The sequence below is a fragment of the Magnolia sinica genome, chromosome 7 (assembly GCF_029962835.1).
Source record: "Magnolia sinica isolate HGM2019 chromosome 7, MsV1, whole genome shotgun sequence".
NCBI lineage: Eukaryota > Viridiplantae > Streptophyta > Magnoliopsida > Magnoliales > Magnoliaceae > Magnolia > Magnolia sinica.
This window is the reverse complement of record NC_080579.1, coordinates 85,148,407-85,172,937: the sequence shown is the minus strand read 5'-3', so window position 1 is coordinate 85,172,937 and position 24,531 is coordinate 85,148,407. Positions and strand designations below refer to the sequence as shown.

At 38.9% G+C, this 24,531-nt stretch overlaps 1 protein-coding gene across 24 annotated transcripts in view; it reads right to left on the bottom strand.

Moving 5' to 3' along the window:
- Positions 1-3,042: 3,042 nt before the first annotated feature.
- LOC131251594 (uncharacterized) overlaps positions 3,043-24,531 on the bottom strand; it is a 62,960-nt gene continuing 41,471 nt past the window's right edge. For 3 of the 24 annotated variants that reach the window (XM_058252392.1, XM_058252395.1, XM_058252394.1), the window contains 5 exons: positions 21,839-21,946; positions 20,632-20,712; positions 8,944-8,981; positions 6,979-7,049; positions 4,092-4,453 (listed from right to left, as the gene is read on the bottom strand). In XM_058252392.1, the coding sequence (XP_058108375.1) occupies positions 4,317-4,453; positions 6,979-7,049; positions 8,944-8,981; positions 20,632-20,712; positions 21,839-21,946 (435 nt within the window). In that variant the 3' untranslated portion in view covers positions 4,092-4,316. Of the gene's footprint in view, positions 3,507-4,091; positions 4,580-6,308; positions 6,688-6,978; positions 7,050-7,142; positions 7,165-8,943; positions 8,982-9,231; positions 9,542-10,631; positions 10,717-13,452; positions 13,639-20,631; positions 20,713-21,838; positions 21,947-24,531 lie in introns of those variants that run through there. The other 21 variants (XM_058252406.1, XM_058252402.1, XR_009173984.1 and 18 more) reach the window with 21 other exon arrangements.

The window sequence follows — 24,531 nt, the reverse complement described above, 5'->3', positions numbered from 1 at the left end:
TACCATCCTGTGAAATGAATTAAATGAAATTAGTTGTAAACTCTCCATTCGTGTAAATTGTTGCGCCCTAGTTGGCTTTGTTGGGCGGAATCCATTTTGTGATGTCTTTGAATGGACTTGGTGCCTAGGTGGCTTTGTTGGGAGGAACCTTTTTGTTGAGATTATATATGAATTGGTGATGGTAAAATCTACTTGTCGAACCATGGTTGGCAATTAGTTGTAGAGGTTTGTTTGAGTGGGTTGTTTATGAATCAGACTAATAAATGTTGGATTAATCATGCATCTATAGCACGCGGGTGTTATCAGGTGGCTAGATATTATGGTAGCATGTACCTTTGAGTATTTTCATTGGTTCCTAGTCCATTATACAAACAACCCCCTTCATGTGCTAGTCATTGTTGATGCGCATGCCCTCGGATATTTTCATTGGTGGCTAGCCACTTTTATGTTGCATGTGGGAAGGCATTATTGATGCATGTATCTAGTGGTATTTTCGCCGGTGTATACCCCCAAAGCCAGGTGGATGAGCATCCCCAATGTGATATGCATTCATGCATACATGCACTTAATAAGAAACATTATGATTGCTATGGTGTTATTTGCATTACCTTGAAACTATACTTATTAATATGTCATGCATGTAACCTTGAGGGAATTTCTCACTAAGCTAGTCACTCATGCTTGAATTCTCCAACCATACAAATGATACAAGTTTAGATTGGGCCAGCAAGGTACTTGAGTATATCTCGATAGATGCTAGCGATGTTTTCGGCGACAAGGAGTCATTTGCCTGGGTGGCTGAGCTCTATGAGCTCAACTAGTAGTTCCCCAACCCCTATCTTTTTTGTATTTTGTATTCCTATACTATTGGGTTACTTGTGGATTGTAGAGGCCCCAGTTGAGGGTATCCTTTTAGATTGTATGTTTTTGAATGCTTGCCCTGATAATTTTAAGATTGGTTGTTTTACTTATCTTGTATACATATTGTTTGGATGAGCGTTACTTTGATTTATGCGAATGCTAATATGATTTGTGAAAGCATGGAAATCACATCTATGTATGCTATTTCATAGTGTGACACTCGGGTTTCCATCATAAGCGTATTATACTTGAGTGGTGAAAAATGGCGCGATCCAGAGTTAGTATTAAAGCATTGGCTCATTATTTACCCTCGAATTAGGAACCCAAGTCTTCATATTTAGGTGCCAGGTTCTGGGGGCATTACATAGGCTCATGTGAGAATTCATAAATTCCATCTAAGGCTTGCTTCGGAAATAACATAGTTTCACTTTAACTGCCAAACACATTTTTTTTTATTCCACACATTCTATCTACACATTACCAAATGCAACTATGGATTTTAATTCACATGTGGATTCAACGGTGATTGTGATTGAAATTCAAATTCATACCAAATACAAGTTGTGCCAATTGACCATTTAAATTTCTTAAGGGCGGGGCAATATACAAATATGTCGCTGACTCAAGTGGGCCCCACCCCGATGTTTATGTGAAATCTACCCTGACTACTAGGTGCGTCCCTTATTAGGCTTAAGGCTCAGCTTTATCCATGATTGAGGTGGACTACACAATGTGAGGGCAATGTTCACCCTCTAAACAATTTCCCTTGGTGTGGCCCACTTGAATCATAGATGGGCCTAACTTTTAGGCCCCATGCCTAATTTTTGGTGTGGCATCAAATGGTTAGAGTGGATTTTATACAATCATTCCGGTGAGCATGTAAAAATCAAGAGTAGATGTCTCTTTCTCGACAGTTTCTTTTGGTGTGGTCCACCTGAATCACAAGCCAGCCCTTTTCTTTTCTTTTTTGCATTGAACCTAACGTATAATTACACATCTGATTGTTGAAGTGGGTCTTATATACACATCATGGTGGCCCCGTCAAAGGGTGGGCATCCCATGAAATTCGTTTTTAATATATAAGTGGAAACGTGTCTTTTTAACAGTTGAGAGAGGGACCTTGCTTTTAATTTTTTACCGGATCATTGTGAAATCCACTCTGACCATTAGATGCATAATCCCACGTTAGGTCCAGGGCTAGAAAATAGGCTGACCATTGATTCATGTGGGCCTCACTTAAGGAAACAGTGAGACATCCACCTTCAATTTTTACAAGGCCCACCGTGATGATTATATGAAATCCACTCTAACCACAAGATGCCACGGCAAAATTTGGGCTCCAGGCCTGGAGCCCAAAGTTCAGGCCCATCCTGATTCAGGTGTGCCACACCAAGGGAAACAGTTTAGATGGTGAGCATTGCCATGTTCATTGTTTCTAATCGCGAGGTCTACGATGGAGCTGAGTTTTGGGAACCTAGCCTAAGAGGGGGATGGAGCTGAGTTTTGGGAACCTAGCCTAAGAGGGGGTGACGCACTTGGTGGTTGGTGTAGATTTCACATAAACATCAGGGTAAGCCCACCTGAGCCGCCCACCCGCTTATTAACAGGAGCACCGACTGAAGGTATTCTAATGATAATTACTTAGATTAATGAGATACCTTATTGCAAAACCTTTTTGAAAAAGATAGCAAATGTAATTTATATATTAAGTAGAATGCATATACAATTGACTCAACGTTTACAATTCCATATATTAAAAAAATTTGTCTCTTGGGGTAAGCCATATTAAACTCATCATTTTGCTCTAACGACACTTTTAAGGTGATTAAAATAATGGAGATTAGCATTTTCTACCCGTTGAAGGAATTAGTAGAAAGTAAATTTTTTTAACAAAGACAAATTGATTTATATGGGAAATTAATTGCAAAGAAAGGATTTGAGAGAGACAGAATTATATTAATCAACTACTTAATTACCTACATTCATAGAAAATTTAATATTTTTATTGAAGTTTTTTTCACTAAAAACTTTATATGTAATACATACATATATACATATATGCACATATATAGCCTTTTTTTTTCTTTTTTCTTTTTTTTTCCTTCTTTCCATTTTATTGAGTAGATCCCTAATAAGCATTCATTAACCTAATTTTTCTGAATTAAACACCAGCATTTCCTGTATTGTTTTTTTTTTTTTTGCTCAATTCACACAAACAGGCTCATGGTTCATTGGGGTTCCAACCCATGGCTAAGTGGCAATGATCATTCCAACTTAAAAGATATTTTTTTCTTTCCCCAAACTTGAAGATCTAAGCCATCCAATCTTTTGCCCTTTTTAAAAAAAGGCAGCTGGATTTTTCTGTTAACCATATATCTTTTGGACACCCACTGCTTAAAGACCCCTAATTAGGAGATACTTAAGTTACCTAATGTGGCCAATTAGACCGACGGTTTGGATCTCCAGATCGTGATCCCATTAGTACATAATAGTGCATCAGGACACTATCAATCCTCTACTCCCAGAGGGTATCTGAAAATAAGGGATTATACCTGGGCATGGATTTTGGACATTATGTTCTGGTTCTCAATTGTACGGTGACATGGACGGTCTTGATCGCCCGAATCGTGTCCCACCTGCAGAAGCTAAAACAGACTAAAAAAATTTTAGCCCAGCATTTTATAACAGAAAAACTCATCGCCCACCGCCAACAGAGTATCATTTACCATGAAAAAAAGGAGGCTCGATGACCTTGAAAATCAGGCTGATCTGCTCACAAGCTGGGGATAAACCATCGGTTGCCCATTGATTTTGACAGTGTGGCCCACCTAATAGCAGACCAGCCTGATTTTTATGCCAGGCTATCTTCATGGTGGGGCCTACCATTTTCATGTTACTGCATGTCCTAAACAAGTGACGTGCTGGCCAGACGGAAGGGGTGGTACCACAAATCGTGGTATCTTGCCTGTAGGCTGCAGATGATCAGTTCTCTTTATAACAACTCCTTTATTATGTTGGAATGAACTTTGAAAATTTTCCGAGTACATTTCATTTTCAGTTGGGACATGGTCCATCCAAGGTGGGGCCCAAAGTCCAATGGTCCAGGGCCTGGGCCGTTGGCCCAACTCAAAACTGAAAACCCACGCGTCCTCTGCACATCAGTTGGTGAAGGATGATATAAATCAAGTCATCAAAATCCCTAACTGCTGTACCTATAGAGCAAATAGGGCAAAAAAAAAAAAAAAAACACTTGCATATATGATCATGAGCGTTTTATACATTTTCCAAAATTAAAATCGAAATAAGGGGACAACAATCTATCATTGTCCTTGCCATGGGTTCAAAACCAAGGCAATCTGGAACAGTGGACACACATCGGCCCTAACACAATGGTTGGATGCACAACAGCATAAACCCTGGCCCACAAAGTAATTAAAATGACCCAATCTGATCTCTTACAGATAACAAAAGCTGCCCGTCATTAGACTGAAGTCCTGCATGCCTATCAATCGGCCGGAGACAGAGAAAGGCGTTATGATCTTTGCATGTAGTGTAAGAGGACCTGGTTCATGAGGAAATGACAACCATCCATCTGCTTCATAAAATTTTTACATCAGATTTCTTGCAAGACTGGCAAATGTAGCTTGAGACCATAGTCAATGGGAGACGAGCCCAGAGCTCTGAAATGACATCCATCCATCTGCAGTACTTTTGATTCCTACATGTGTAAATATGTGTGCTTTAATGTCTCCTGAAGCTTCATTGAAAAATTCTACCTCTTTCCCAATGTTTCTCTCAGAAGGCGATGTTTTTCCGAGTATCAATGATAATATCAGTTTTTCTCTCAGAAGGCGATGTTTTTACTACATGTTTTTCTGTATCCCCAATCATCAATGTAATGATGCCAAAACTTTGAACACTAGTTGTTTATAAGGAATCTAGGTCATCCAAACACTTCATCTATCATGGATGAAGGGTTAAGAAAAAAAATCAGGTTGTTTTGCACAATGTTCGAAATATCGGTATCGTGTTACATATCACACCCTTGGGATACAGATACGTATCGGTTATCGCATGGGATATATCGTTTCTAAAGGATAATTTATTATACTTTTTGGGAAACATGGAGAAACATTGGGAAATTGGTTGAATTTTTCAATGAAACTTCAAGGATAGTTAAATTAAAATAAAATAAATAATAATAATAATAATAAGTTCACATAATAGGTTTCCTTTGTATAGGGTCCTAAGTTATGTGTTGTCTAACTGAACTAATGCAACTATATATAAACTGAATTCATAACAATTATAAATATAACAAGACATGTATCAAAACACAACCAATTCATTCAAATAATTTGGAAGAAGTTGGGGAAATTTCGGATTTTCCCCAATTTTCCCAAATCGGGACACCTATACTCGAATTTCAAAATTAGAGTGCATGTGATGATCACTTCATCAAACATTCCTAAATACTTTGAACTTAGTCTCAATTGATTGTTGGTTGAAGGAAGATTTTGAAAAATAATAATAATAATAATAATAATAATAATAATAATAATAATAATTTTTTTTTAATTAAAAAATAATTTTTATGTTCTAAACTTTGACAAGAACTTGAAAAATCAGTAGATCAGCCCTCATACATGTTTGGTTTCATATTTGGAGTGCAACATTGCAAGCAATTTGGGATAAAATGGAAGGTTGAAATCCTTGATTTACCATGCAAAACATGAAGAATCAAGGATTTCTTATTATTTCACACTCATTTTATATGATTTAAACAAAAAAATGATCAAAACATAAAATTATGCACCAAATGAGAAACGGCCCCAAATGCAAGAAAATATTGATTCTGATTTCGAATGTGGATTTTCTCCCAAATCTAAGCAAAGGATGGACCAAAATCTACCCACTAACAGCTTAGAAGAGAGAAATCTGAAGAAAATGAGAAAAAAAAAAAAAAAATCGGTTTTTGAGATTTTTTTGGGGGCAGCATGCGATTCCTGTTAAGTATCCGATGTCGATTCTTAGTAAAAACTTTTACAAAAATACGACGATATCTTGCGATATCTCACGATATCACTGATACTTTGGCAATAAATTGCGATATTATCACTGATATTCAGGAATCTAGACATTCCAGTGTTACTCCCCATCAATTTCATATCGCTGAAATGCGATATTGATAATATTAGCCAATATATCGGCCGACCGTATCAATATTGCAAACACCGGTGTTGCACTTTGGTAGGCCCTGGTGAGAATCAAGGGTGGGCATCCCCTTCCACTTTGTTCCCTGTGCTATGGCCCACCGGAATTTTGGATTGAGCTTATTTTCAGTTCCTGTGGGTAACCTGTGGGTATGCATCAATTGGACAGGGTTGGATCATGGATGTGATACATACGCCATGTGGCCCCAATATCAGCCTAGCACCAGCATAAGCTTACGAAACACCAGTAGCACTAGAGTGCACCTCTTCATATATATTACATGTACTAAAACTACTTTAGGTTGTGGTTGGTTGCACCAAATTAGACTGATTAACCATGAAATTCATGATATTTGGTGCAACCAAACATGCCCTAACAATTCCTTATATAAACTGTTTATTTAATTATTATGACAAATTGAGTCAAATGAAGTCCCGTCGAGTCGAGCCAATCGGGCTTGGGCATTGAGCTGAGTTTTCAGGTTTTTGAATTATGCTTGAGATGGGCTGCTCACCCATCTCTAGCATGCCTGCAGTACACGTGGCATGTCTTGCACAATTGGGGCGTTGATCTGGTCAACGACTATTATTTCTGGCCTGCAAATAGGCAAGGCTAAGGAAATGATAAGCAAAAAGGCAGGAGTAGGAGTACATATCCAGTGCATGAATATCACTCATCAAACAGCTAGGATCATCCCATCCCATCACTGGGATATTTGAAATATAGCCCATCAAAAGCCCTGATCACCCTAGACAAGAGATGCATGTACAGTGGAAATGCTCGAGATGGGCAATGCCCATCCCTAGTGGGCTTGTGGGGCCCCGCATCCTTTTCTGCTGCAGTTTCAACAAGGATGGAAAATTTTCACTTTGAGAAGCAAGTTGCAATGAAAAGAAGCCTCACCTCTGTAGCAGTTTCTAGTCATCCCAGTCATCTTCTTCACTAGGCTCGTCAGATTCATGGAGATCAGCCGCCTGTGATGGAAGGAGCAAACCAAAAAAACAATTATTCACTATTTTCATTACATGGAAAGCTAGTACTTACAGAAATGAGGCGCAGAACTTTACCTCTAGAGATGATGATTCTGCTCTGGAAAGCAAGAGGAGAGATGTCAAGATTATAGTTATGAATGGCTTTGTTGTTTACTGAAGCAAATATAATGTAGAACTATGGAGCCACAAAAGGTTACCATAAGAAACATGTACGGTAGGTCCATATGCACATTGACCTGGCCCAACCCGGCCCAAAAATTGATTGGGCCATGCATGCTAGGCCCAAGCCCTGTCCATGGACTAAGCTAATAGGTCCAAGCTCGGTCCAAAACCAGGTAAGGCTTGTCACGCCAGGCAGGCTGCGCAGCCCATTGCCACCCTTAGTCCCCACCATGCATGCACTGTCCGAGACATCGGGCACATCCACTCATCAGGTGAGCCACGCATGAACAAAAAGATTGGATGGTTCAGTCACCCACACGGTGTGGCCCATCTGATGCACTGGTCTGATGTCTCTCACATGTTCCATTTCACGTCTGCAGGTTGGCGTGTGCAGCAGTGTGTGTGGGCTTTAAATACCTAGAAGTCATTTCTCCAAAGCTCTTCAACTACAATGCTTAATAATTAGAAGAGGAATTACACAGTCCTACTCAGCACACATGGTTTTCTCACACAAAGAACTCCCTACATGTGGGCCCATGTTTCGTTGATCCAAACCATTGATTTGAGGGGGCTCATCTTGGGCAGGGGATGTTCTGGAGAAAACTCTCAGATTGTAGAATCATGACCCTTCGGTTTTTGGCCTTTTTCCATTGCATGCCATACATTTTCCTTGACCGTGCATTTGTTGGCCACCAATAAAAGGATAGGGATTGTCCAATCTGAGAGATTTCTGGGGTGAGGACCAACAAATCAACAGTTGGGATCACCATCCACCGAACCACAGGGCGACATACAGGGGAATCCTGTCCATCCATACGAAATCTCAGCTGATTATATATGTCTCATAGTATGAGACAATGGAATTGTTAGTTTGGATGCATCAGAATGTGAAAAGTGTTCTGACACACCCAATCCTCATAAGCTAGGCCCATAGTTCATTGATCTGGCCCGTTGTTCTTATGTGATCATTGTGGATTGGGCATGTCCCAAAATTCTTACTAAAGGATCCTACATTCCAATCTTTGGCCTTCTGTGGATAGAAAAGGCTAGGAATCTCTAACCTCGGAGAATTTTGAGGAATCCCCCATCTACATAACGGCCATGAGACTAACAGTCTGTACCACCAGACAACGGACCTCATTTCTACAGCATTGGGCGTCAGGACATCAACCTTGGCCAGACTCCTGCGTTAGATTTGCACCAGCGGTGACTCATCCTCACATGTGGCACTGATGTAAAGTTATCTAGACCATCTAAATTGTGGATCCCATCGTGGATGGATCACCTCTATAAAATCACACTGACCAATCAATCCTATCCATCTAATTGATGTATATCAAAGGAAACAAGTAGATGGTTAATATTATCTTTCCAGTTGTGCTTCACCCACAGTTGAGTCAGCAATTTGGATGGTGTGGATCGCCTTACAACTATGCCAAGCATATGTTTGAAGAGTCACAAAACTAACATATGAGTTTCAGCCCTATCAACCTTGCTGTCATAATTAAATTCCAAGAAAACTATATGGGGAGGAATGTATCACTCGTATGGACCTCTAGAAAAGATAATTCCACAAGAACGTATCGCGATGCAGACATTTGTATCATATCTCTCAAATAATTCATTGCAACACATACTGGATACAATATGATACATTCTGATACTTTGAACCTTGCTCTTAAAGAAAGCATGTGCCTAGCCAAAACATGATTACCTGAGGGCTGCAGGACTAGCATTCGCAATGTGCTCCGCCTGATCATTCATGATAAAACAACAGAGGCATGTCACAAATTAGAACAAGGGCAGACAAACCAAGCAATGATAAACAAAGGCCAGTAGAAAGTGGAGAGAGGGAGAGAGCAACAAGTGTTAGCCCAAAACACATTAACATAAGAGAAGCATATGGTGAAACACATTAACATAAGAGAAGCATATAGTGATCCCTAGGAGTACAGAGAAAGAGAGAGATAACACACACACACACACAACTCCCTCAAGCTAGAGCATGGATATCGATCATACATAGCTTGCAACACATACGAAAAAGATGATGATGATAAACATAGGCCACCACTCTCCTGCAAACATAATACAGTGGGATACAAGATCTCCGATTGCTACTTGTCCATATATTGAGCTTTCATATTCCATTGAATCTTCTATTTAGATAGAAAGCCGTAGTCAAACTCGAGAACCATTGAACCACCAAACCACAATCCACAGGCAAAATCTTCTCAAAGACACGTGCAACACTGAGCGACATGTGAGTGAATCGCACTCACCCACAACAGCATGTGAAGACATGTGAAACACTGCAAAAAATGTGAGTGAGCTGCACTCAAAATTGATAACAAAGGCCTAGTAAAGGAAGAAATGATGAATGGAAAAGGAAAGCTCCCATGCTTGCAAAAATCCTCCAATGTCAAGTTGGGTTGAGCATTACATCAAACAGCTTGTGTGAGTTTTACTATACATAGATTAGTTCACACTCACTTGGTACATATGCACTTGCGAGGATGCCTCAATGCACGGAAGGAGAACACCAAGAACACCTTCAACCCACTACAATACCTCAACCACTAATCAACCTGAACCCCTAAAAATTTCAGAAAATAAAATATCCCTTGCAGCAGGGGTTGGAAGAAGCCATCTCAACCAAACACCAAACAGCTCCAAATTTACCTGAACAGTCATCATTCATCACACTGTACTATCTACAGTCACCAAACTAGAGGATAATTCAAAACCATGCCATAGCAGCCGTTACAGGGGCCATAAAGATTGTTACGTAAAGGTAACGGTGGCAGCTGTTACACGTTACGGGGTCGTAATGGCCATTACGGAAAAAAACAAAAAAACAAAAAAATAATGACTTGTAAAGGCCATTACAGCCCCCGTAGGCCGCAATGGCCCCGTAATGGTCCATGACGATGCCGATACAAGTTCTTTAGGTTTTTCATATTTTATACACACACACACACACACACACACACACACACACACACACACACACAGAGAGAGCGTAACAGCCATTATAGGGGCCATAATAGCCGTTATAGCCCCTATCATAAAGGTAACAGTGGTGGCCGTTACGGCCACCATTACCGTTATAGAATACCTTGTTCAAAACAATCCCCAAAACATAGTTATTTCTGCTTGTAAACTCACTCAAATCTCGTCCAAATGACACAACTTGTTTCCAATTGCATCATATCCATGGAAGAAATACCACGAAAATCCATACAAAATAGTACAACAAAAAAAGAAAACCTGGAATCTGGACCATTTCCTGACTTCTTCTATTTTTCATGAAACACCCCCATAAACTTACCAAAAAATCACCATAAATATTCCAAAATCAAGCTCTCCCAAATCCCATACTTTTCCCTTTAGAATACTAACTTGGTTGTACACTGCAAATGTCATTCATATGGCACAATAAAGTGGGCCCACTATCTCAGACTGCCATCGACCCAAGAAAGATGCTCTGATACAAAATAGAAAGTGGAGAGATTCAAGCGAAAAAGAAAGAAGAAAGAGCAGGAAAAAAGTTTAGGGCAACTAAGTGTTAGCCCAAACACATATATTAAGTTATTAACATGACAGAAACATAAGAGTGCTCCATAGTAGTACACGGATAACACAAACACACTATTTTCCCACAAGGCCTTCTCCCTTATCGGACATTATCATTTGCAGCCAATGTTCCAAATATCGGCATATTATCGATAATATGACCATTACTATCAGTATCACCATGTCAGCAATACCGAAACTGCTGGAAGTATAAAAGTTTCTACATATCGCTGATGTTTTTTATAATATCGGTGATACTTGGCAATTTATTGGTATCAACAGTACTTTGAGAATAATCCATTATAAAAGTTCCCTGGTATTGGTGATGATACCATAGATAATACCCTTGATACCAATGACAATATCCCCTATACTAGGGAAATCTTCGTAAATAGGCGAAAATAGACAGAAAATTGGCAAATTTTCTAAAAGCTCAAAACATCCTCATTTTTGGGTTTTTTTTATTATAATTTTATTAGGTGATTTCTATCACTCCTGGTTCTTATTAAATAAATGTTTGGATTTTGTGAGAAATCTCGACTAAAGAAAAAGAGACAAGCTAGAACTCAAAGATGATGAAAAATCTATAAAACCTTTTTCTTTCTTTTCAAATGTTAGTCTAGAAATCCATGTCTGATTCCCATGCATTGACATGGATTTGTGGTGAAAATTAGCATTAAGTTAAAAATGGAGGAAATTGGGAAAATCCTAATTTTTCCATTTTTATATTGTAAAATGTGCTCTTCATTGTTAACTAATGTTGAAATTTTATATGTTAATGAGTGTTCGCCAATCTATTGAATGGCTACAATTTTTATATATTAATTTCATACTGATTTTTTCAACAACACATGGCTAGGCCCCTATGAAATGAATACTTGTCATGTATAGCTGTTTTTTACGATATTTTGATTCCTACATGTGTAAACATGTGTCTGTTAACACCTCTTCAAGTTTCACTGAAAAATTCCACCTTTTTCCCAACATTTCCTCAATGTTTCCCCCAAACAACAATATTTTCCGAGAATCGGCAAGATACCGATACATGTTTCCATATCCCCAGTCATCAATACACGTAATTACTACCGGTACTCTGAACATTGGTTGCAACAAATTCCTTTTGAAGCTGACATACCCAAGACTCGAGCGGCACACCTCCTCTTCCTCATTAACAGCCAGTGTTCAAAGTATCGGTATTGCTACAAGTTTCGTTGGTCAGGGACCGTATGATCATCTTGAACTGGATTTTCTGCTATAATAATGGTTTCCCTGTTATCACCAAACAACTTTATAGGAGCATTTGCATTGATTCCCAAGTCACACAACAGAATTTTAAGCCATAATAACAATGCCACACCATGTACCATAACCCTGTAGTCCGCTTTAGCGCTAGACTTAGCTCCCACATTTTGTTTCTTGCTTCTCTAAGTGACCAAATTTCCTTCCACAAAAGAACAATATCCTCTGGCCAACTTTTTGTCATCTATATCACTAGCCCAATCTGCATCTATGTAGGCCTCTATGTGTAGATGGCTATGGTCTGCAAACAAAAGACCCTTCCCAGGAGATGTCTTCAAATATCTCAAGATTCTTTCAACCACCTACTAGTAAAGAAACCATGGAGCCTGCATAAACTGACTTACCACATTTACTGCATATGCTATATATCAGGTTAGATGAGAGAAAGATGGAGCAATTGACCAACCAGCCTTTGATACAACCCTTTATTTGTTAACTCCCCTTCATTTCAGCTCAGGTTTAGGATCAATAGGAGCATGTTGGTCGGAAGCCTAGCTTACCAATCTCCTTTAGCAAGTTTAAGGTGTACTTTCTCTGAGATACAAAGATACCTTTCTTTGATTGAGCAACCTCCATACCCCCACCCACCCCCCCCCCCAAAAAAAAAAAAACATTTCAAATAACCTAGATCCTTAAATCTCAAATTCTTTTGCCAAAAGATCCGTTAACTTTTTAATCTCCTGGAAATCATTACTTGTCACTACAATATCATCCACAAATAATCAAAACCATAATCAACTATCCCCATAGCCTCACAAAAAGAATATGGTTGGCATGACTCTAGGAATACCCACTCTTCTTCACTGCTTGACTGAACCCCCTGAACCAAGCCTGGGGAGATTGTGTCCATAAATAGACTTTTTCTACCTACAAACTTTTCATTCATTGTTAGAGAACCTAAAACCAAGAGGGGGAGCCATATACATTCCCTCCTTCAAGTCTCTATGGAGAAACGCATTCTTCACATCTAGCCGATATAGCGGCCAAGAAAAATGGTCACAAGAGACAGAAGAGCCTGTATAGAGTTCATCCTGGCTACAGGCGCAGACATTTCCTTATTGTCAATCCCATGTGTCCGAGCATACCCTTTAGCGACAAGTATAGCTTTATATCTCTCGATAGATCCATATGTATTGTGTTTTACTATGGAGACCCATTTGTAACCCAACGTTTTATTTCATTTGGGCAAATCTACCAATTCTCATGTGTCATTCTTTATTAATGTCATCATCTCTTCTATCATAGCCTCACGCCACTTTGGATCGAAGAATGCCTCTTGGAATCTAGAAGGCATAGAAACAGGAGAAACCAAAGACTAAATAATAATAGGAAGGAGACAACGCTGCATAGGAAACAAATCTAGCTATAAGATACAACGTACAATGCTGCTTCCCTTGGGAGCACTTTCCTCAAAGGAAGAATGAACAGACAAAGGAGAAGGATTACCTGGCTCCAAGGAATAAGAATTAGTGAGTGGGCGCATCTCAGTGATCACCCATTTCTGACATCTTGTGTATACTTGCAGTTCCCTTGCCTGTGAGTGTTGGGCCGCATCAGTAGTAGTATTAATATGTTGCCCTAGATTAACTAGGACAGTAACTGATGGACTACAAGAAACAGGAAAGGAAGGGGATAAATTGGAGAAGGATGCCTATCTTCTAACTTGCCATGCTCCCTTTGAAAAGATGCAAGATTACAGGAAAAGTAGAGCATGAACTCAAAAAAGGTGACTACAAACTGACAAAACATTTCCCAATCACAAGATCAAGTACACCCCGACAGCTTTTAGATCTAACTTGGTCTGATTCAGACCTAAGACATGAATAAAATACACACACCTATAGACACGAGGTGAAATAGCGAAAGACCGCTGATATGGACAAAGAACCTGATGTGAGGACTTCAACTTCAATACCCTCAATGCCATTCGATTAATAAGGCAAGCGATCGTGAGAATTGCATCAACCCAAAAACGTTTTGGAATGTGCATCCATGTCAAGAGACTCCTAGTAACTTCAAGTAGATGATGATTCTTCTGTTCTACCACTCCATTCTACTGAGTGTATAGACAAGAGCTTTGATGCAACTCACCTTCAAAATATTCTCGGGCATTATTTGACCGAAATATTTTTAGTCTTATAAAACTAGGTGAGTACCATCTTATGAATTTTTTGAGTAATATGTGGCACTTCATCATGATCTTCATAAGATATAACCAGGTGCAACAAGAGAAATCATCAAAAAAATAAATGAAATATTGGTAGCCATCCATGGAAACAATGGGAGTAGCTCCCCACACATCAAAATGAATAATATGAAATGGAACCAAACTTTTATTTTAAACTTGGGGAGGAAGTTGGTCTACAATGTTTATACAACTCACAAACTTCACATTGTAGATTATGACTCACAACCGACTTAAAACAAGTCTGGAAATAAGAAATTCAACGACTGAAAAGATAAATGTCCTAAATGTGTGTGCCATAGTTTAACATAAGCAATGTTATTATCTCTACTAAGACTACAACTTGATTGTGAGGCAGAAGGACAACCAACAATATCCGGAACGTAGAAACCATGAAGAATAAATATGTGGATAAATTTGGAACATGAAGAACAATGGACACAGACAAGTGATAATTAACTTTAATATCACTCTTTTCAGAGATACAAAATAGCGATCCATCAGCAATTCTCACTCTCTCTTCCAAATGATAGACTATATGAGGAAAAAAATGGATGATAGACTTGTCATGTTTGAATCAATCATCTCGGTTGGGTTGGAATCGGTGGATGAGGAATGACATATAAGGTTGGCAGATGCATATATACCTGACTAGAAAATGAAGCAGAAGCAGAAGCAGAAGCAGATGGACCTTCCAGTTGGGAAAATAGACTGCGAAGGCGTTCAAATCTGTAATATATAAACTGTTCAAGGCTGATGAGGATTGCCCAGATAAAGGAGCAGATGTGGAGGAAGAGGTAGTACAAGAGGAAGAAGCAGTGGCGGTGACAAGGGCATTGGAGGAAGGGAGCAATCCAGGAAAAAAAGTTCAAACTACCATGGAAATCCCAATGTATCCCATATATTGTGGGTTTTCCCACAATTGTCGCATCTTAGATTCTCATTAGGCACTCTATTCTTCTAATTAGATCATTTTATACCCATAGAGGAACCAAAAGAGCCTGTAAGAGCTGAATGATGGCTATTGGAAATAATTGGTTGCATGGCTTTCTTGCAGCTTTCCTCGCTCTGAACCAAGGAATAAACTTGGTCCCAGTGTTCAAGTTGTCGGCGATATTATCGAAATATCGCCGATAATATCGGTATCGCTAGTCTTGCGATACCGAAACCCCCTTATTTCGTTTCTCTTTGGATTATCGGCGAAATATCGCAGATATCGGTGAAAAATCGGAGATATCGGCGAAAATCCTGGATTATCGCCGATAATATCGAGATTTTCGCACTGTAGCTACCAACCACGATCCCTATCACGGGAAAACTGTGGCCAACAACCCATAAATCCGTGAGAAAACCCCTCTTTGAAAAAATCAAAAAAAATATCGGAAATAAGAAAACCCCTCTTTCGGAAAAAATATCGGAATCGAGAAGATTGCCTACTTGTTGATCGGATCGGAAGTTGGAGCTCGGAAGAACGCATCGATCAACAGCACCCGGTGCCATTCCGTTCGGATTTTCAGTTTGAAAATCCCCTTTCTGCATCAACCCTCTTTCAAATATCTCATTTCTTCGGCGGAGACGAAATTTTGGGGTTTTTTTTTTTTCTTTTCCTAAAGAAGAACCCGTAATAGATATTGGGTTTTTTTTTTTCTTTTCTTTTCTTACCAGCCTAATGAGGCATGCGCACCTTTGTACACGTGTCAGTGGAGTGTAATCCGGACGGTCCATGTGATGCGGAATCACATGAAACCTTGTAGGGGCAAATTTCATACCGATCTAAAACTCTGGTAGGCTATAGAAAAGAGAAATGCAAATCAATAGATGAAACATTTTTCTTCTTTCATGGCCCACCAAAGTTTTGGATCAAAGTAAAAGTTGGGCCGTACAGGTTTCATGGGGTTCTGCATCACGTGGACCGTTCAGATTTTATACTACCATCATGTATGATGGCCCACCAAAAAGTTCGCACCAGTTACGTACGAACACAGTGAGCATATATCAACGCATTACGCGGAAAATAATCCGCGCGTGTATAAAGGCAGCCCGGCCACCGCATGTAAGGCCCACCATGATTTATTTATTTTATCCACTCCGCCCATACACGTTAAAAGATAATTTCAGGCCTTTATATAAAAAATTTTGTGGCATATCCAATGTTCAAATGGACCACACCATAAGAAATAGTTGAATTGAATGTCTATCGTTGAAAAATATTTGGAGGGCCACGTAAGTTTTGGATCAAGCTAATATTCGTGTTTTCCCTTCTTTCGTGTCATTTTTAACTTTTGAACGGGTTGGATTTCAAATAACGTTATGGCCAGCCTTAGGATAGTTTCAATTGTAGGAATCACTCTTGAACTGTTTTCTGTGGTGGGGTCCAGTGCAGATTTTTATCTACCTCATCCTTTCGCTCATGGCCTAAAATGATATCTCAAAATGGATGGACGGTGTGGATACAACACATACATCATAGTGGGGCCTACAGAACATGGTGACGTCACCTCAGTAGCCGACCGCTACTCAACCTGTTAGTATCTAAGCCGCGTCCGCCCGGATTGGAAACGGATTGGCTATTCCCCTGCCACCAGCCATTGCATTGTGGGTCCCACCATGATGTATATGTTTCATCCATGCCGTTCATCTATTTTTATAGATAATTTTACAGTATGAGACCAAAAATGAGGTATATCCCAATCTTAAGTGGACCACATTACAGGAAACAGTGTTGAATGAACATTGACCATTTAAAACTTTTTGGGGCCCATAAAACTTTTTGGGGCCATCCAATGAACATCTCGCCTCTTTTTTTACTATAAACATGTCTTTGATAGTATATCAGATCCATGAAAATGGTGGGACACACCATAATGATCAAGATGAACCGATTTTTGGGTGGGCCACAACTTCAAAATCAATGGGCAGCCCATGGAATACTTAGTGTACATGTGTGCCAGCCAAAAGAGTGGATTGATCTGATTTTCATTCCTGTTGATTATCATGGTGTGGTCCACCTTTGGCACGTAATCGATTTTGTACAATTGTGACACTTTTGCTAGAAAGAAATCATTGTATCAGAAAATAACATCCAGGCAGGCCCTGGTTCAGTTGAATGGGGATAATTTCTTTAAATTTCTACTCAACTTCTATTTTTGGGCAAAAAATAGAAAGCTCCAAAAATGATATTTTGCTGATTGGGTCAGCGCATGCTTTTTGGCCCCCATTAAATGAAAACTTTTAATTTAATGTATTCTTTTTGTAAAGTTTTTATTCCTAAATATGTAAATATATGTGTTTAGGCATGTCCTGAAGTTTTATTGAAAAATTTCACCATTTTCTCCATGTTTCCCCCTTTTTTCCTGCATTTCCGGTTATCGGCGATATTATCGGCGATAACGATATTATATCTTTATCTCCGGCCAGCGAAACTTGTAGCGACACCGACAACTCGAACACTGCTTGGTCCAATGACGGAAGCACATCTTTCCCCAAAATTTGCACACAGGTCAACTCATACTCAATAGTTCAAATCGGCTAAAAATTAGGAGAAAAGGAAAAGCTTTGGAGAGCATAACCCTAAGTGCGTCAGTCCCCTTATTATTCATATAAAGAACTTTGGAAAAATTACAAATAACACCCTCCCAGTACTCATATTACAAAGAAGACATTATTAGTACTAGTATACAAGAAAGCCCTTCTAACTTCATTTCTCAACAGATAACAATTGAAAATTTTAGAAATTAAAATTCCAATGCAAAAACTAATCACAGTGTGATTAGAAAGAGAACTACGTTGCACATTATGCTTACATTACAGCAACTGGGAGTCATCATCAGAACCTCCAATATGGTTAGCAAAGAATCAATCCTAACGCACCATAAGGTTATATAGTTCAAAGATAAAAGTCACGCAAATTGTTGAATTCACCCCCTTTAGCCCAGGAATTTTAAATCATTTACAACTTTCCAATTCCAAAAATCAAGCAAACCGAAGCACCTCCAGGAATATTGCATCATTTCACCTCAGGTAAAAGTTTCTTCTTTTTTCTCTTTTTAATATTAAGACCAAAATGAGTTATTGAACAATTAGCAGAAAAATTTACCTTCAAATCAGATTCATGGAAATGATAATTTGAATTTGAGAAACACTACTTAGGGAAAGTTTGACCTCCAAGACAGACAAGGAATTTATATTAAAAAGTTGTGCTGAAATGCTTTTGATACATTACAGAGATTGCATATTCTGTACAAAGGAAAGTTATGTTTAAATATAATTTTTCTTTTGGAATTAATTATTTTGATTAGTGTATTTAGTTACTCTTGAAAATTGAGGCTGAAGGAAATTTACAATAGAATAACAAAAGGAAAACATGCAATATCTCCATGAATCTAGGAAATTTTGCTCGCATTGTCTTTTGATCTACTTCCCGGAACTGATAGCATTCGAGATTTTGCAGGATCATACACAAAAGATACTTTTTTGTCTCTCACTTCAGCCCTATGTCTCTTATTCCTAGGAGATCTTCCTCCACTAGCAGGTTTTTTCGGAAAACTCCACAAGGTTGATATTGGTCCTCGAAACTGTTGTGGCTAATGATGGCTGCACGAAATCAACATTCTGTGCATTCCTGAACAATGATGGCTAGTTTGGTAACTTCCAGTAGCTAACATGTACCGCTTTCCTTTATTTGGGATTTAGAACCTAACTGTTGAATTCACCCCCTTTAGCCCTGGAACCTTAAATCATTTACAATTTTCCAGTTTCAGAAAACAAGCAAACAGGAGCCTCCAGAAATATTGGATCATTTCACCACAGGTAAAAGCCTTTTTTTTCTTTTTCTTTTTTCCTTTGTAATCTAAGACCAAAGTAAGTTATTGAACAATTAGCAGAAAAATTGACCACCAAATCACAATCATGGAAATGATATTTCAAATATAAGAACGCTGATTAGGGGAAATTATTTTTATTCTAACAGGCATCATCACCATCATCTAAACCTTATCCCAACTAATTGGGTTCGACTATATGAATTCTTTCCCGCCATTCCACTCTATCAAGGGCCATGACTTCAATTAGACCATAGGACCTAAGTCTTTTCTTACTACCTCCACCCACGTCCTTTTGGGTGGTGTGAAAGATAAATTAATTAAAGCATACAATGGATAAAGCATAATGGTGCTTAGTTACAAGCAACAACTGCCCACACATTTCCCAACATGGCACAATAAGTCCAAGATTCAATTGATCCACCAGAACGGCACCACTATATTGATGCCCTAGAGCAAGAATCAGGTTGATCCACTGGTTCAGGTGGGAACGGCTCTGAAAAAACTGGCTGAAATTTTCTAGCCCATCCACCTGTTTCCAATATTGGGGTCCACATGCTCATTGGACCAGATTTTTATTTTTGGGAACATGTACAAGGTGGGACCAACCTGATAGATGGATTAGATCTCACATGTATGTGCCATGCTGGTGCATGTGTGGTGTGTATACAAGCTTTATTGCACATGCCTGTGCACTTAGCTAAGTTCATAATTAAGAATACTAAGGCAAAATATTGTTTCCATTAGACTGTTGGTCATTGAATTGCATCTTGCAAGGACCAACCTAGATTGTTGCTATCATTGCCTATCGTACACTGCATTCTAATTTTAAAGTTCTTGCCACACATTTAATACGTAAAACTTACTAAATCGGTTAAGGGACTCTGGTACTGCACACACAGGTGTTGGAATACAACCTGCAATCATAAGGAAATGAGAAATTTCCAATGCAGCTGTCAATCGCATTGGCCTAACCACATAGTTTGAGACTATCGCTGGACAGACACATACAACAACTGCACGTCATCCCATTATTGATTTGAGAAGATATGAAATATAGATGTGAATAGGGTAGGGGTGTGGATTTTCCCTATGTCAGACAATGACAGGAGCCGTTTCAAAATATCAGGCAGAGTTTGTCTTGAACTAAGGCTGGGGTGCAACTGATCATCAACAACAACAGGTTTAAGCTTCTTGATGACACAAGAGGAATTGTTACTTCAGGTCAGTTAGTCGGAAAACAGAAGCCATGGAGAATCTAATTGACACACATTCATAGAAATGACACATTTTCAACGTCGGAAGTCCTCACAATGTTCCAATCAGAAACATGATTCACTGGTATTTCCATGCCCAACCTTGTATGTTTGTTAAACGGATAGAAATTCCAACAACCATGCTTTACAAAAAATAAAAATAGAAAGTTACTTGGCACTCAAAATCATTTCAACATTCGAAACATGTACGTAGGATTAATTACAGAAACAATTATACCAGTTCCTTTTTCTCTGAGAAGCATTACCTGCTCTTTACTGTACATAGAGCCTTGCATTGCGAGCCTTCGCATCTTAAGGGAGGAAGCCACCTCAGCTAGAAGATTACCCTATAGCACAACTTAGTAAATTAGGAACTAGGTTAATGCAAATCCAGTACTTACCATGAGTTCTTCACTGAACCATGCAACCAGCGGGTAGCATTATAAGGAGTTACTATGATGGATAATGGAATAATGAGTTCGACAGGGAACTGATATCTATATCCCTGCCGATGGATTTGCATATAACAACTTTTCGGGCTGTCAATTGACTGGGCTTGTCTGTCAAGCCTTCGGGCTTGGCCCACTTCAGGCCAAGCTTGGGCTGAAATACTAGGCCAGAGGACCTCACCTGGGCCTAAAGTTAGGCACTTTTATTAGTTGGGCAGGCTCAGGCTGTGTCTAAGAGCTTGTCAGCCCAAGCCAAACCAGGCCCAGCCCAGCCTATTTCAGGTTTCAAGGGCATTCTTGTCAATTTCATGCTTGATTGGGCATACATAACGTACAGCCTAGATGTTGCACAAAGGAGGATGGCTAGGGTCAGGCTCCACTCAGGTCTGAGCCATGCACAATCATCACAGGCCGGGCTCAAGCCTGCTTCTTTTGGCCCATCACGGCCTGGCCCTAACCCACCCGTTGACTGCCCTAACCACTTTCCAGATTTGGAACCGGAATAGTACAGAAGTACTACAGTATTCAGCAGCTACAGAGATACAACCAAACCAACAATGGCACAACCAAGGGAGAATATCACCAGGAGTCATGAAGCAATGCTCTGTAGAGGGCATCAAACAAGAAGAATTATGTGACCCTTGACCCAAGGACATGCACAGTATACTGAGGCTATCAGTTTGTATTTTGTGACATTCAAGAATGGATGTATAACAACTTATTAGATCATTAACTTGGGTTAAAAAACTGCCGGCATGTGTGTTAAAAAACTAAGAATTCAATGATTTATATTGATGGGAATTGTTGCTCCTAAAACATCTCCACAATAGTATGACTCCCTTTTCATCTTTTAGGAGGATTCCACTAGGAAGTAAAATGTTCAAATAAAACTGTAACAGCTTCTGTAGTAAAACAATAATTATCTTATGCAGAAAAAAGTGAATACAAGGAAGAGCAAACAAAAGATATGGATGTGCATATCCAAAACACAGGCAAAAAAGGTACAACAATGCAAAAGATGTACCTTAAGTTTTGGAGCTCCGGGAATGTTTTCGTATCCACTAGAATTTTTGTCTTTCTCTAATGGAGAAGATGGAGTGGTTGGGCTAGTACTATGATGTAAAACTCCAGCCTGCCATCATCCAGAAGATACGATCACAAAAGGGTAGATCTCGATTGGTGCCAGAGAATGTGTTGAATGATCATGAAAGTAACAGTGGAAAACAGTGTCAAACTGTCAATGTGTTGAAAAAGTAATAAAGTTACCAACACGGAAATTAAAATAAGAAGTTCCAAGTCAATCACAATGAAGATTTCATTTAGGGACACGCTTTCGTAAGGGTGTAGACTTGAATATCAATTTCTCACTTGTATGGCTGCTTTCATTTCTATACAACAAATAGCTCCCATCTATGGGCAAACCACACATCCACGCGCATCAAAATATTTTTCCCATCAGCAAATGATATTGTGGAAGTAGAGTCCGTAATAAAATGGAACACTTCCCAAAGAGACAAATTGATATGAGAATATATGTTCAGTAATAGATTCTTCATTGTTATTGATTACAAGAATTTATTCGATAGCATAAATGATACAAAATCCTTCAAGACAAAGGAAAAAGAGAGAGACAAAACAAGATTATGACAAGGTGCACATTCTTTTGCAAGAGAATCTGCTAAGCTATTTGCTCTCCAAGAACATTTAGGGCTGCCACCAAGATACTGACTTCATTTATCATTTAGTATAACTGCCATGGTTCTGATGTAGCCCATGAGATTGCATTACTTGAATCATCCTCCACAGTCACTGCCACGGAAAAGGATTTGAAGGGGTGCAAACTGTCTTGCTAGATTTTCTTTTTCTTTTTCTCTAATTTTTTCTTTTCAAGGTAGTCGTTTTCCTTTTATGGGGTATTATTTGATACTACAGAAAATTCCATCTAGTAACAACAAAAAGGACCTCAAGGTTTGTAACTTATAACCAACGTTTGAGATGCTTTGTTTTACTAATGAATTGAAACACTAGGTTCAAAAGGATCTCTGTGTGTCGCTTATTGAAGATTACCAGAGTAAAAATCAAAAAAGATCACAATCATCAAGAGAAAAGGAGTTCAAGATAGGTTTATATTGAACTGCAGCTACTTCTCTCATGGCCCTTGTTTCTCCTAGGTTGATTTTTAGCCTTCTTGAGTGTATGTTTCCAGAAATGTTGACCCAGCCACTGCAAGAACATAATCTATCCCCTATGAAATATTGGTAGTGACCTGCTTTACATTCCACTTTTCAGCCAGTTAAGTCCCCAAAAAATTGCAGTCTCCTTTACTATTGCCTAATCACTTGGTTGGTTTTCCAAATTTGCACTAAGCCCATCATCATGAGGAAAATGGATATTCATAATATTCATCACGAATAACTATAATAATTTGCTTTTAGATTATTTCTATTAGCATATCTCAATCAAAACATCTACACACGTGGCTCCCAACAACGGGATATTCAGTTTGTCTCTGTTCATGCATCAAACACTTCAGAACATTATGTTAAACATGATCAAGAGCATCTCGAATACGTTGAAGCTAAAGCCCAAGTTATAAGATTGTTTATATGCCCATTTGTTTGTATCGGTGTTGTCATGTGAGATCGCACAATCACATATGCGATCGAATATGGCATAATGTGATATGCGATCGCATATGCCTCCAACGGTCAGAAATCTACTGTTTGACTTTATTTTGTTTCTTTTTTTCGAAAATGGGAGCATTTGCCTATAAAAAGGCACTTCCCCCCTCCCCATTTGCAATGCTCTCTCTCTCTCTCTCTCTCTCTCTCTCTCTCTCTCTCTCTCTCTCTCTCTCTCTCTCAAGCTAATCACTCTCCCATAATCTCTCTCTTGGTGAAATCTCTTCATTTACTTGAAGAACAGGAAGCAAGCCTCATTCAAGAAGCGAAAATTCAAGGCTTCAAGCCTCATTCCTCAAGAATCAAGAAGCATTCTCTCTCACAAGAATCAAAGATTCAAGCCCCATTTTGATCTCACTTTCTCATTCTATCTACTTTATAAAAAATAAAAAAAAAATTACACACAAACCTACACTACTCACACACCCACACATCACATGGGCACTCGATCTCATGATATCAATGTTAAAACAGAGATTGTCTACCACTAAGCCATGGAGCTGGACCCTCTCATTCTAATCTTGTATTCTCTCAATGTCGCTTTCTAATCTATATCTCTCATTCTCTCCTCTTCTTTCACTTTCTTTCTCTCAACCTCATACTCTAATCTCTATCTATTTTCTTTCACTTTCTTTCTCTTCTCATTCTCATTCTCTAATCTCTATGACTGTTCTTTTACTTTCTTTCTTTCCCATTCTCTCTCTTCATTTACTTTCTTTCCCTCATTCTCTCATTCATTTATCATTCTAACATTCTTTTCCTTTTTCTCTTTCAATAGTCAAGAGTCAAGATATGGGTAATGGTACTATAAGGTCGACCTCATGGGAACTTCCCATGAAGTCGAGCTGTGTGGACCCCACCATGATGTGTGTCGAACATCATTTCTTTATATTTTAAAAATGTTTATAAACATGTATGAGACCCATTTTTGATAATGATGCAGACACCAGGCCATTCAAAGTATATTAACACAGGAAGCGTGCATTACCCGTATCAATGTGGTTAGATGACGAGTACGAATTGGATTTCTAGAAAT